Source organism: Loxodonta africana, chromosome 7 (assembly GCF_030014295.1).
Source record: "Loxodonta africana isolate mLoxAfr1 chromosome 7, mLoxAfr1.hap2, whole genome shotgun sequence".
In the NCBI taxonomy this organism is placed as follows: domain Eukaryota; kingdom Metazoa; phylum Chordata; class Mammalia; order Proboscidea; family Elephantidae; genus Loxodonta; species Loxodonta africana.
In genome coordinates, this window is record NC_087348.1 from 81,056,801 (window position 1) to 81,072,298 (window position 15,498).

General features: G+C 38.8%; 1 protein-coding gene across 1 annotated transcript; it reads left to right on the plus strand.

Annotated features, from left to right (window-relative positions):
- The first annotated feature begins 7,002 nt into the window (after positions 1-7,002).
- On the plus strand, positions 7,003-8,342 carry LOC100660830 (olfactory receptor 56A3-like). Its single transcript, XM_003422892.3, has one exon. The coding sequence runs from the start codon at positions 7,279-7,281 to the stop codon at positions 8,242-8,244; it is 966 nt and encodes a 321-aa protein (XP_003422940.2). The 5' UTR covers positions 7,003-7,278; the 3' UTR covers positions 8,245-8,342.
- Positions 8,343-15,498: the final 7,156 nt, after the last annotated feature.

A 15,498-nucleotide genomic window follows, 5' to 3' on the forward strand; every position in this document is an offset into this window, starting at 1 on the left:
TGAAAGTATACTTGGAAGAGATGTTTTACAAGCATGTCTAAATTCTATAGAGTTAATAATCATTAATAAGATTTCCTTTTAAGAAGATCCTTTCACTTTTTAAAATGGTGTTTCTATGAATACCTGTTATAGGCCTATCCCAAAGCTTGTAAAAAGTCTTGGATTGCAGGGTCTCTGGTTTCTTTTCTGACCTTCTACTTCCCTACTTCTTCTTCCCTGGCTTCCTTAGCCTCTGCCTAGATATAACCAGAAATCATCAGTTCCAGGTCCTCCGCCCTACTGCTGCCATCAGCAAGCTCTGATTGCAAACCAAGACTGAAAGAGGAGAGGGGAAGAACAAATGTGTTCCCAGCAGCTTTACTCTTAGGGCTGAATACATGTTCAATGCTTGTTGAATGAATGATGGACTGAAGAATATGTAGGAATATTAAAGAGAAAAGAGAAGGGGAAAGGAAGAGTCACTAAGTGAGAAAAAGAGATGTAATAATCTTCATGTGCCCTCCTCAAATCTCATCCTAGTGCTACAAAAATAATTGTCTCAATGCTTTGTAGGAGACAAAAACTATTCTGCTTCCTCTAGGCTTTCCCATGGATACTTATGTCTGAATTCCCTGTCCTTCAGTACGTCTGTACTTTCCAAAGATCTTTTCAGGATTATCCTTGCTTCCAAGCGGGAAACCCTTAATTCTTTCCAGGAGTACTTTGAAGTTCCTAGAGAAGAAAAGTTTCTTGAGGATGGTGAGATTTGGGGCTCATATTAATAAGAATTAAATGCAAATTTCTTTATAAAGAGTAAAATCAGAGAATGGAATGAGCAAAAAAAAAAAAAAAAAAAAATGAGGAAACCTGAAGAGTGATGTTTAGAAAGAATGCTTGAAATGTGACAGCCTGAAGTTTGTACATGCTGTGGGTATAACCAAAGCTAATAGGGGCTGGGTCAGTTGTGACAAGTACTGGTCTTAGCAGCTGCTATCAGTTTAAGGCCCAAATTTACAAGTGAATAGGTTCAAAGAGAAGAGGAGGGAAAGACAGAGATGAATGAACATATTACCCAGGCATGGAGAGGTTCCTCCAAAACCAACTCAAGACTGAAAATTACTTTCACTTGGTTATTATCTTAGGGACATTTTCCAGTTCCAGAATTTCACACTTTCAGTGGGTCACTCCATCAAGGCAAAGCACAGAACCATTAGACAAGAAAAACTGAGATTGTGGGGTTGCAAGTATGGAGCTATGAAATCGAAAAATATGTCAGACGATATGATTATGGAAATAATTTTAGAATTTTCTTAAGCCCTTAGGGAATTGTTCTTTAGGGAGCAAACCCAGGAAAACAGTAAGAAGAAACAAAATATAAAAGTTGGCTAAGAAGGGGATGGGACTCTATGAGCACAGAGAAGCAGAAGTTGCATGTGGAAGGAAATGGGTGATTCCAGATGCTAGAAAACTGCTCTTAGGTTTATGGGGGCATTGGGGATGGGGTATAGAATTAAAACCTAAAAATATGTAAAACAAATTGCCAAAAAAGACAAGCATTTCTAGATCACCTCGGAAGCAAGTATATTCATGGAAACACTGGCTTTGTGTCTGAAGAAATTATTTCTTCCACTTTTATTTCTTCCATATTTGAACCATATCAGTTAAACTGTGGGAAAGACAAATAACACCAATGAATATCTGTTTGCTCATATGAAAAAATAAATTGTTAAGATAGTCAATTTACCCTACTTATTAAAAAAAAATTTTTTTTATTTCATAGTATTCAGTGTCATAAATGATAATATGTTTAAAACTCATTCCAAATGTGCCAAAGTAACTATTAATTAATGTACTCTGCTATTAGCAAGAGAAAACCTCTTCCATAAATCAGGTGGGAGGCATCATCTCTGGAAGACATCACCTGATTAGAAAGCTTTGCATTGAGAAGGCAGATCATGACTGGTGAAGAAAAAGTCCTGGTAGGGCATATCTATCCTCCTTCCCTGTGAGAGCAGCCTCAAGTACAATATGGGTGGTTAAGACCTGGGTTTTGAGATCTCAGTTCCCTTATTTGTAAAGTGGTGATAATAAAATACATCTCACAGGATGCTGAATGATTAAGTGAGATAAAGCCCTGGAAAATTTGAGCACCATTCCCAGCAATTAGCAAAAACCCCCAAAATAACTAATACCTAATTTTGTATTTTATTGGTTAGCCTGGAGCCCTGGTGGCACAGTGGTTAAGAGCTCGGCTGCTAACCAAAAGGTCAGCAGTTCGAATCCACCAGCCGCTATTCGGACTGTCCCTGTAGGGCAATTCTACCTTGTCCTATGAGCTGAAATCCACTCCTTGACAAGGGTTTTTTGTTGTTGCTCTTGTTGTTTTTAATTGCTCAGCCTAATGAGTAAGAAACAGCACTTCTTAAACACTTGATGAAAAAGAATTTCTAAACACACAAAAACCCTTAGCAGAGACCTCTGACTACATATTTGAATGCAATGGGAATGATAACCTGAAGAGGAATGGTGTTCCATTCATCATCAAAAAGAATGTTTCAAGATCTATCCTGAAGTACAATGCTCTCAGTGTAGGATAATCTCCATACGCCTACAAGGAAGACCACTTAATATGACTATTATTCAAATATAGGCAACAACTAGAGCCAAAGATGAAGAAATAGAAGATTTTTATCAGCTGCTACAGTCTGAAATTGATCGAACATGCAATCAAGATGCATTGATAATTACCGGTGTATTTAATGAGAAAGGTGAAAACGAAGAAGAAGGATCAAGAGTTGGAAAATGTGGCCTTGGTGATAGAAACAATGCCAGAGATTGAATGATAGAATTTTGCCAGACCAATGACTTCTTCACTGCAAATACCCTCTTTCACCAACATAAACGGCGACTATACACATGGACGTCGCAAGATGGAGCACACAGAAATCAAACTGACTATATCTCTGGAAAGAGATGATGGAAAAGCTCAATATCATCAGTCAGAACAAGGCCAGGGGCCGACTGTGGAACAGACCATCAATTGCTCTTATGCAAGTTGAAGCTGAAATTGAAGAAAATAAGAGCAAGGCCATGAGAGTCAAAATATGACCCTGAGTATATCTCACCTGAATTTAGAGACCATCTGAAGTATTGATTTGATGCATTGAACATCAGTGGACAAAAACTGGACGAGTTGTGGAATGACATCAAGGACATCATACATAAAAAAAGCAACAGGTTGTTGAAAAGACAGGAAAGAAAGAAAAGACCAAGATGGATGTCGGAGGAGACTCTGAAACTTGTTCTTGAATGTCGGGCAGCTACAGCAAAAGGAAGAATTGATAAAGTGAAAGAACTGAACAGAAGATTTCAAAGGGCAGCTTGAGAAGACAAAGTAAAGTATTATAATGACATGTGCAAAGAGCTGGAAATGGAAAACCAAAAGGGAAGAACATGCTCCGTGTTTCTTAAGCTGAAAGAACTGAAGAAAAAATTCAAGCCTCGAGTTGCAATAGTGAAGCACTCTATGGGGAAAATATTAAATGACCCAGGAAACATCAAAACAAGATGGAAGGAATACACAGAGTCATTATATCAAAAAGAATTAGTCGATATTCAACCATTTCAAGAGGTGGAATATGATCAGGAACCGACGGTACTGAAGGAAGAAGCCCAGGCTGCTCTGAAGGCATTGGCGAAAAACGAGGCTCCAGGAATTGATGGAATATCAACTGAGATGTTTCCACAAACAGATGCAGCCCTGCAGGTGCTCACTCATCTATGCCAAGAAATATGGAAGACAGCTTCCTGGCCAACTGAGTGGAAGAGATCCATATTTGTGCCTATTCCCAAGAAAAGTGATCCAACCGAATGTGGAAATTATAGACCAATATCATTAATGTCATATGCAAGCAAAATTTTGCTGAAGATCATTCAAAAATGGCTGCAGCAGTGTATAGACAGTGAACTGCTAGAAATTCAGGCCGGTTTCAGAAGAGGACGTGGAGCCAGGGATACCATTGCTGATTTCAGATGTATCCTGGCTGAAACCAGAGAATACCAGAAGGATGTTTACCTATGTTTTATTGATTACGCAAAGGCATTCGACTGTGTGGATCATAACAAACTATGGATAATGCTGCGAAGAATGGGAATTCCAGAACACTTAATTGTGCTCATGAGGAACCTTTACATAGATCAAGAGGCAGTTGTTCGGACAGAACAAGAGAATATTGATTGGTTTAAAATCAGGAAAGGTGTGTCCCAGGGTTGTATTCTTTCACCATATCCATTCAATCGGTATGCTGAGCAAATAATCCGAGAAGCTGGACTATATGAAGAATGGGGCATCAAGATTGGAGGAAGACAACGTGCATTATGCAGACGACACAACCTTGCTTGCTGAAAGTGAAGAGGACTTGAAGCACTTACTAAGGAAGATCAAAGACCACAGCCTTCAGTACAGATTACACCTCAACTTAAAGAAAACAAAAATCCTCACAACTGTACCAATGAGCAACATCATGATAAACAGAGAAAAGATGGAAGTTGTCAAGGTTTTCATTTTACTTGGATCCACAATCAACAGCCTTGGAAGCAGCAGTCAAGAAATCAAAAGACACATTGCATTGGGTAAATCTGCTGCAAAGGACCTCTTCAAAGTGTTGAAGAGCAAAGATGTCGTCTTGAAGACTAAGGTGTGCCTGACCCAAGCCATGGTATTTTCAATCACATCATATGCATGTGAAAGCTGGACAGTGAATAAGGGAGATGGAAGAAGAATTGATGCCTTCAAATTGTGGCGTTGGCGAAGAACATTGAATATACCATGCACTGCGAGAACAATGATTAAATCTGTCTTAGAAGAAGTACAACTAAAATGCTCCTTAGAAGCAAGGGTGGCGAGACTGTGTCTTACACACTTTGGACATGTTGTCAGGAGGGATCAGTCTCTGGAGAAGGACATCATACTTGGCAATGTACAGGGTGAGCGGAAAAGAGGAAGCCCCTCAATGAGGTGGATTGACGTAGTGGCTGCAACAACAGGCTCAAGCATAACAACCATTGTAAGGATGGCGCAGGACCAGGCAGTGTTTCGTTCTGTTGTGCATAGGGTCGCTATGAGCCAGAGCCAACTCGACAGCACCTAACAACAACAACAACACTGAACCACCCCAGGAAGACTTGACCTATATCTTTCACCAAGTTGTGGCCTTCTTTGGACTCTTTCAAAATTCAGTGAGAGAGGAAACTTTGAATCCTTTACCTTTAATGTAATGAGGTTATCACATCATTTTATTCACAATTCTTTATCTCCAGCCTATACACCAAGCACTGGTGGTGCAGTGGCTGAGAGCTCTGCTGTTAACCAAAATGTTGGCAGCTTGGATCCACCAGCCGCTTCTTGAAAACCCTAGAGGATAGATCTACTCTGGCCTACAGGTTCGCTGTCAGTTGGCATGAGCTGGACAGCAAAGCGTTTTTATTTTTTATTTTTTGGGTGTTTACCAAGCACTCTCTTACACTCTCTTAATACTCTATGCATGACCCCGTCATTGCTGGTTATTATTTGTTCTTATTATTATCCATTACACCCAGGGAGATTTTGTTTTACTGCTTTGATAATGAGGACAGTTGCATATTCAATTTTGTAACCCAAACATCTATCAGAATGCCAGGGGGAAAGATTAATGACAGAGAACAATGGCAACACTGAACTAGAATCTGGTGGGTGGGGTGTGTGAACTTGGGTCATTATATGCAAATAAAAAAGGGAAATGGAAAGGGGATACTAGCTGCCCTTTGTCAAGGTGTTGATTAGGACTCAGGGACCCCTTAGGACAGAGTAGAACTGTCCCTTTAGGGTTTCTAAGGCTGTAATCTTTACAGAGGTAGATTGCCACATCTTTTTCCTGGGGAGGGGCTGGTGGGTTTGAAGAGTCAACCTTTTGGTTAGCAGCCGAGCACTTAACTACTCTGCTGCCAGAGCTCCTGGAAAGGGGATAGGAGGACATTAAAGACGGACTTCATCATCTCCACACTGTTGCAATCAGAAGAACCAACTTTTCAACTGGATTAACGTCAAGGATCGCTTCTTCATAGCTACGTGGAACTGTTCATTCTTCTTTTAAAGAAGAATGCTTCTTCTAAAAGTTAGGAATGCTATAAATACAAAGATCTAAGATATAAGAGAGGAAAAGAATACCCACCAAATAAAAACTACTTTTCAGACAAAAATGGAAATTAATTTTATTTTCTGTGACAATTTTATAAAATCCCTAATCAAAGCAAAATAAATACAGCCAAAAGGCCACAAAGTGACATGGGGACTAGGGACATTTCTTTGGGTCTCTGCTAGTTATCTGAGTTTATTTTAATGGTTAAATTGCAGATATGGCAGCCTATGTGGTCATTAAAAAGAAAACAGAGAAGAAATTTTTAAGTACAAATTTGGAGACTTGCCTGTTACAAAAATCTTCTTAGTTCTTGTTCTTCAAATTGATTTATATAACTTTCAACTCTCCTGTGGATGACTGCAAAGCAACACAATGATCCCATTTTAAAGACTTTTTTTTGAGTGTGTAAAAAAAATTTTTTTTATCTATGTGTAAAACAAACAAAATGGTAGTGAAATTATATTTCACCTTCCTTATCAATGAAGTGAATGCTTTTCAAACTTTTCTGATGTGATGTGTGATAAATTCAATTTGTACACAAACCAATAAGCACATTATGTATGTATACATAAACGCACACATGTAATTGAAAACAGAGTCTTATCAAACATTACTTAACCTTTATACTAGTGAGTACTCTGATAATTTCTACACTGTACAAATTTGCTTTTCTATTTTAACCTATCGATTATTTAATTGAGTTTACAATCTACTAACAGATTCCTCTGAACTGATTCCTAATATATGAGTTATGCTTCCATGTTTGCAAAATCTGAAAGAAACTTCTGCATTCATTATTCATATTCTAGCTAATTAATTTTCTCCATCTTTAGTTTCTATGAAGACTTAACAATTCTATCAAAAAATAGATATTAAACAAATAGTACGTGTAAACAAATCATATTACCTCAGAGGTCTTTACTGTTTAAAGTGATAGAAATATCCCTGTAGCATCGCACAAAGAATACATACATAAATTTACTTGTTCTGCATAACCTGCTGGAATCCACAAGGTGCACCCAGGTAAGAAAAATTCTTCAATCTTCATGTGTCTTGCCTGAGTCAGTAGCTAATTTTTATCCTAATTTTACAGATCACAAAAACTGTAGAAATATATGACAATATGGCAGCTCAGCAAAATGGCACCATCTCCTTTGAGGTTTCAGACTTCCTCTTAAATTGTTTCATCAGGTCCTCCAGCTGGCAGCTCTGGCTGCCCCTGCCCCTCAGCCTTCTCTTCTTCCTGGCCATGGGGGCCAATGCTACCCTCCTGATCACCATTCGACTGGAGACCTCCCTGCATGAGCCCATGTACTACTTGCTTAGCTTCCTCTCCCTGCTGGACATTGTGCTCTGTCTCACTGTTATTCCCAAGGTCCTGGCCATCTTCTGGTTTGACTTCAGGTCCATCAGCTTCTCTGCCTGCTTCCTCCAGATGTACATCATGAATTGTTTCCTGGGCATGGAGTCCTGCACATTCATGGTCATGGCCTACGACCGTTATGTGGCCATCTGCCACCCACTTCGGTATGCATCCATTATCACTGACCAATTTGTGGCCAAGGCTGCCATTTTTATTTTGGCCAGGAATATCTTTATGACTTTGCCCATTCCCATACTCTCAGCAAGACTGTACTACTGTGGCAGAAATGTCATTGAGAACTGCATCTGTGCCAATATATCTGTCTCAAGGATCTCCTGTGATGATGTCACCATCAATCGCCTCTACCAATTTGCTGTAGGCTGGACTCTGCTAGGATCTGACCTCATTGTCATCTTCCTCTCATACGCATTCATACTGCGAGCTGTGCTGAGACTCAAGGCAGAGGGTGCTGTGGCCAAGGCCCTAAGCACATGCAGCTCCCACTTCATCCTTATCCTCTTCTTTAGCACCATCCTCCTAGTCTTCGTCCTCACTCACGTGGCTAAGAAAAAGGTCTCCCCTGATGTGCCAATCTTGCTCAATGTCCTCCACCACGTCGTTCCTGCAGCTCTCAACCCCATTGTTTATGGACTGCGAGCCCAGGAGATTAAGCAAGGAATCGAAAGATTACTGAAGAAAGGTGGTAATAAGGACAGCAGGAATTGAATTTCTACATTCCTACAGGGTTGCTAGGAGTCAGAATCGACTCGATGGCAATGGGCTATAGTATCATGGTTTATGAGTCAGTAATGTATGGGTGGAAACCTTGGTGGTGTAGTGGTTAAGTGCTATGGCTGCTTGCCAAAAGATCAGCTCTTTGGAAACCTCATGGGGCAATCCTACTCTGTCCTATAGGGGTGGTATGAGTCGAAATCAACTCCACAGCAATTTTTTAAATTTTTTTAATATATGAGTGTGCTGCAATTCATACTTATTATTTATAATCTCAAATCAGATAAACTAGGTATTGTGACTACTTTTCTGAAACTTCAGGGTATATTTTTTAAAGGATTCCATCTTTTTTAAGGAATCTCCTTGGCCTTGTCTCCTTTATTTCTGTGTTTGTATTCCTATTTTTCTAAAATTAAGAAATTTTTTGTAAGACTCTAGGATGAGAATTTCATGTTCCTGAAAATACACCTGTTAATATTTCAGGAATTTTGTATTACTGATAATACAACTGTGGATATTTTGTGGTTTATGTTGTGTTATTCTTATGTTTATAGAAAGGAATATATTGGAGAAAAAGCTATAGGAATTGAAATTTCAGTCCTAAATGATGAGACTTTTCCATTGGCCTGTAATTAGGTCTTTGTCTCTCAGCCTTCAACAACATCATTGTTCTCTGTTTGTATGTCTGTCTGTGTATATCTCTCTCTATATATATAGATATGTATACACACACATATATGAGCATCCTGAGACTCAGAGAGAGAGAGAGACTGTGTCTCAGGATAAAAAAAAATACTCATATATTATTAGAGAGTAGTGAGTAATTAGCCTTAGGAGATCCATTCTAGTTAGAATAAAGGCAAAGAAATCAATCCAAAGTAAATAAAATGAAATAAATAAGAAGGACAAGAGTGAATATCAACAAAATGGTAAATAAAACAAACAAAAGAAAAAATCCATGAAACTAAAAGCTGATACTTTGATAAAATAAATAAAATTAATATAATATAGGCAGATCATAAAAAAGGAAAAAACACAAATGTCCAATACCAGGAATGAAAGAGGGACATCACTACAGGTAACACAGGCTTTAATTTGGTAATAAAAGAGCATTATGAACAATTTTGTGCCATTTGGTTTTGAAAACTCAATAATATGAATACATTCTAGAGCAACAGAAATTAAAACAATTAATATAAGCAGAAATATAAAATATGAACAGCCTTACATCTACTGAAAAAAATTTTTTAAAACCTTCCCACAAAGAAAATTTTAGGCATATTTGAGTTCCTTTGGAAAAAAATATCTAAGAAAGAAATTAAACCAACTAATGGGGACCTCTACTATTTAGAAAATTGTGTTGGTATAATCTGCTCCCCATTTACAGAAAGTAAAGTGGATTGCATACTTCACAATTTCCAAGGGTTAATATCCAAAGTATTTAACTTTGACTAGTATTTTAAAACCAGTATAACATTAAAAAAAAAAAAAAAACCTATTGCTATGGAGTAGATTCCAACTCATAGCAAGTCTACAGCAACGTCATAGCAAGTCAGAGTAGAACTCCTCTTCAGATTTCCCAGGAACAGCTGCTGAAACCCAGTTGCCGAACTGCTAACTTTTGGTTAGTAGCCAAGCTCTTAATTATGGTACCACTGAGCACTAAATAATCAGTATTCAAAATATTTAGCTTTACCTATAGGAACTCTGGTTAAGAGCTTGGCTGCCAAACAAAAGGTCAGCAGTTCAGCAGTATGGCAGTTTTTTTTTTGTTGTTTTTTTTTTAATGGGGGCACCGATGTTTCAGTGGTAGAATTCTATCCCTCCATTTGGAAGGCCTAGCTTCAATTTCCAGCAAATGCACCTCATGCACAGCTATACCTGTCAGTGGAGGCTTGCATATGCTGTGTTGAACAGATGTCAGAAGAGCTTCCAGACTAAGACGGACTAGAAAGAAAGGCCTGGCTTCCTACTTCAGAAAATCACCCAATGAAAAATCTATAGATCACCATGGTCTCATCCAAACCTGATCAGGGAGGTGGTGCCAGACTGGGCAGCTTTTCATTCCATTGTGCAGGGGGTTGTCATGAGTTGGGACCAACTCGAAGGCAGCTAATAACAACAAACAGAATGGACACTAACTGATCAGAATTCAAAGTATTTAACTTTAACCTACATTTAACAACTATTAGAGCATGGGCACTAACTAATCAGAATGAATTGGCACCTGCATAACTAAAGGCCATCTGCCTGTCAAATATTTAACACTTACTTGCTTAACCTTAGAATAAAAGATCCCAGGAGAATGTCCTCAGTCACGAGTACAGTGGTGGGGGCAGTCACCCAGGGAGATTAGGACAATCGCTATTTATCACCTTTAATATCTTAACAATCAAATTAAGTATGCCAGAGTACCCATCTGAATTTCAGCCACACCCCATACAACATAAATCATAAATGGACTGAAAACACGAAAAAGAAAATGAGACTCAAAAGCTTATAGAAATCATAAAAAATAACTCCATGACTTTGGATGGGATAAGAGTTCCTAAACAATATGCCGATAGGAGAAACTATTAAGGAAGGTCTAGATAGATTTTCCTGTATCAAAATTGTTGACTTCTGTTTAACAGAAAACATCATATTAAAAAACAGACAAATGTTATCAAGTCCAAACGTGTAATGGATTGGAAAATGATAACAGCAACGAATAACATACAATAAAAATGTTCTAAAACTTAAATTTTGGCATATCCAAGGAGCTTCTATGAGCCATCAAAATAAAAGAAGAGGAGAAATGGGGAAAAATATAAATAAATAACTCACAGAAAGAAAAACCAGAGTAACTAAAAATATTATTAAACACACACACACACGACAAATCAGAAAAATTAAAATAGGAAAGAGATTGGTTGTATCTCTACCTGAGACAAAGAGCCTCTAGGCCCCAGCCCTAGGAGATGCTGCACTGTTTGTGTGAACTGCAGGCAGTGAGTACTTTCCCTGAACATCGAGGACTTACATATACCCCCGCCCCATACATTCTCACACGTATGTGCAGGTATACTCTCAGCCCCCCATAAGAATACAATAAGTTTACTCACAAGTTCTCGTGGGCTTCAAGAACATGCTCAGTGGAGGACAGGTATTGTCCATCCATGCTGTTGAATGGAGAGATGATGAGTTATTACGACTTTAACCATGACATTATAATGATAAAAGTGAAATGAAACAACAAAAACTTAGTTATTGAGAAATAAAATGTGTTTTAGCAAGACCTTGTGGACTTGCTATTGCTGATTTCCACCTCTCTCCCAAGGGAACAGGAATAGACATGTTCCCTCATGGGAGGGTCCTGAGGTCACTGAGGTTGGAACCGTCTCAGCTCTATTAGTATCTGGTCAAAGTGCCAGCATCAGTGGAGTCATGCTACTGCACCTTCTGAAAGTAAGTCCTAGAAGGGAAACCTGGAGAGAGATCTAAGGAGCATGGGCACCAAGATTAGGCAGAAGGCAGAGGAGCCCCATTTCTTCAGCTTGGATGTGTGTCAGGGATGCTTGAGTAACCTGAGCAGAGGTAATAGAGGACCCTTAACTGCCTTGGCCTCCTCTGGGGGCTTGATGTACGAAGTAAGTAGATAAACTGGAGCTTGTCCATGGCAAACTAAAGTACTGTGATAGCTAAAAAGCAGGACATAGTTGCAAGACTTGGGTACCTGGAAATCTAGAAGCCCTACAAAACAAAATTTGTGTATTGATCTGTTGGGGGAAGAAGTGATCTCATTATATAAAGTAACAAACCAGAAAGCAAAGACGCATATGAGAGTGAGGAAAGGGGAACAACATCTAAAGAATTTTTTAAAAGCTGAAATGCTAAAACTAGAAAGACAAGCCACAAAAAAAAAAAAAAAGGCAATTTCCTTTCTGTATTTGCAACCAGTCAATTGACGTTTGAAGGGTAAACTGATAGAAATACTTTACAAGTTTATACGAATACCATGGGACTAAAATCCTTAATATCCCCTCCAAATCTCAAAGTCTGTGCTTCTGGGGTGCTGTGACATAGTTCTATCCTGCAGCCTGGGAGCAGGGCTTGGCTTCGTTCCTTGCATTGGTTCTGGCCTCAACTCTTCGGCTTTCTCACCCTGACTCTGATGCAGGCAAGACATAATTAGCTGCAGGGGCTCAATCCTACTACTGTGGGGGCTGGCTCTGATTGCAGATGAAGAATGGAGAGGAAGAGGAAAGATAAAAGCATATTCAGTAACATTAGCCCTAGAACTGAGTAGGCGCTCTATGTTTGTTGAATAAATCGTTGAAGAAAAAAACAAAAGGCAAAAAGAGAAAGATAAAAGAATGCAAAATTCTCCCTATGTGTTCTCCAGAAATTCTATTCCACTGCTGGAAATAATCGTTCCAAGCCACCCAGGAAATGAAAGAATATTCTGCTTCTTCTAAGTTTCCTTGTAGATCCTCTTACTTGCAGCAAAGGTGTTTCCATGTGGCTGAGCTCTCCAGCAATCAGGCGGAGATCCTTAATCTGGCTTGGCAAGGGTGAGAATTGAGGCTGTGCTTTCCAAGAGTGGAGCTCTAAATAATGTTAAACAAAGTGTGAGCTGAGAAAGAGCTGATAAAGTGCAAACAGCAAGAGGTGATAGAAGGAAGTAGTGTCAGGATCTGACAGCCTGAAATTTGCATTTGCTGTGCTTGGGTGCAGCCAAAGATAAAGAAGGTGGTTACAGTGGGGATAGCATTGGATCAGGAAGATAACTATTCAAACTCTGGAATATGAATGGAAAAAAAAAAAATCAGGAGAAGTAGAACCAACCAAATGTTATAATGTCAAGTACATGAAGAAGTTTCTTTGGTCACCATCTCAGATCTGGAAGCTATTTTCCAGAGATTATTACCTTAAGATATCTACCACCTTCAGTACTCCCACTATTGAAACCCATTGCCCCAAGTCAACGCTCAGAATCAGCAAGTAGAAGAGATAAAAAATGTGTAGATGGGGCATGCAGTGGAGGTATGAAGCAAGAAAGTTTGTCAGAGGAGACAGATGAAATAGATATAGACATCGTCACAGATATAGCTTTCCAATCACTTTTTGGGTCTGAGAGGGAGAAAATACAGGAAAACAACAAGGTGGAAAAACATAGAAGAATATTAAGGAAAGATAGGATCAAATGAACCAGGGAAATAGGTAGGAGTCAGAAGTGCAAATGTAAGGGAAAAGAGAGGTTCCAGTCGGGCATATTGTTATAAGAAGGATTATGATAAAAAAATAAATGAATAAAATAACGACACTTAAAGTGAAATACCGAATAACATACTAAACTCCAGACCACTGTGCTTACTGTGCATGTAGGGACTTTCTATGGGTACTGGCCTGGAGACAATTCTTCAGTTTTAGCTACAAAGCTCTCCCATCTCCAACTGTAAACTCATGGAAAAGATACTTAATACAGTTGAAACACAATTTAGTTAGGTGACAAAATTAATTGGTATAACCGGAACCCTGTTTTGTGTACTGTGTCTCGTTGGCACAAATGAGAAACCTTTAAAAACTGCTTAGAAATGCACCAAAGGCATTATTAACATGTTCTATTATTAATGCCTGGAAAAGAATTGGGAGATAATGTAAACTCCTTCTGTATATCTTCAAACTACTTTTGCCTCCAAAAGGAGGGAAAACTCTTGGCAGACACTAATTAGTCGGAATCCCTTGTTTTTAAACCGGAACATCAAAAAGAATGAAGAGAGAAGTAAGGAGGAGATAGATAATTCTCAGGTCATTTTAGTAAGAAGATTGAGAAAACAAAGTGCACAGGACTGGAAGTATGGGGCCAAGGGCACATATAGAAAGAAAAAATGTGTAATATTAACAGCTAGATTTCAACTCATAGCAACCCTGTAGGACAGAATAGAACTGCCCCATAGTGTTCCCAAACAGCAGCTGGTGGATTCCAACTGCTGACCTTTTGGATAGCATTCAAGCTCTACTGCATCACCAGGGCTCTGCTGAGTTGGAATTGACTAGACAGCAGTAGGTTAATTACACTAAGGTGAGAGATTTGTTCTTCATTAAGGGACTGAGGAACCAAATCCAGTATCCAAGCATTGAAGGGCTCAGAGGAATCCTAAGAGGCCATCCAACCCATGCTCCTTAGCTGCTTAGATGTAGTACAGCATCAATGACTAAGAACTGGGTCTCAAAGCAAAGAGAGGTTTGCACTTAGGTTGAAAGTTTTACTGTACATGTGACCTTAGACTTTTCTCAACCTTCTTCATCTGATTTCCTTTATTTATAAAGTCACAAAAATAAGACCTATTTCACAAGATTGTTTTAATAATTAAGTGAAATAATAATACTGCTGTATTTTATTCAGCACAGTGCCTGGTAAGTATTGAGAGTTCAATACACTGTGAACTATTTTTATTTTACCAGCTAGCTAAATGGATATGAAAAGTGGAGTCTAAATAATGATGAAAGAAAGTAAATTCCACTCATTGGATGACACTTGCCAGAACAATGTGGACAGATCTAGGGACCATACACAGCATGATTTGAAAGATTTCAGAAAGGCCGACCCCGGATATTAAACAGGCATCTCTCACTGCCACAGGCAACTCATTTTTCTTAGCCTTTTTGAACTAAACTTTAAAATTCATCAGGAGGATAGTCCTGGGAACAATTTAATTTCATTTGAGGGAATTAGTTCTCAACTACATTCTCAAAATACTTTGCATATGACTCTATCATTGCTCTTATCACCTTGTCTTATACTTCTCCGTCCCCATCCCTATAGAGAATTGTCATTGCCTTGAGAGCAAGGACAGAACTTGCTAATCTTTGTCTCCCCAGCACCTGGCATAGTGCCCAGTATTAAAGGGTAAATAAGAAGAGAGGACTGACAACACTGCAGTGTACCTGGTGTGTGTTGGGGGGACATTATCTGCAACTGGGAAAAGGGATTCAGAGATGAGTCACTGAAGATCAACTTCACCACCTCCACACTGTTGAAATCAGTGGGCCTAATTTATCGCAGTCCTCAATGGCAAGGGTCACTGCCTCACAGCTTATTAAAATTACTCATTGAACTTGATAAGATGGTTTCTTCCAGAATTAAGAAATGTGAAGAAACAAGATTTTCAAAAGATTGTAATGGATTTATTTTCCATACGTAACATACCAAAATCTCCAGTTAGTGCAAAATAACAGGCTAGAAGCCATAAGTTCCGTTCAAAA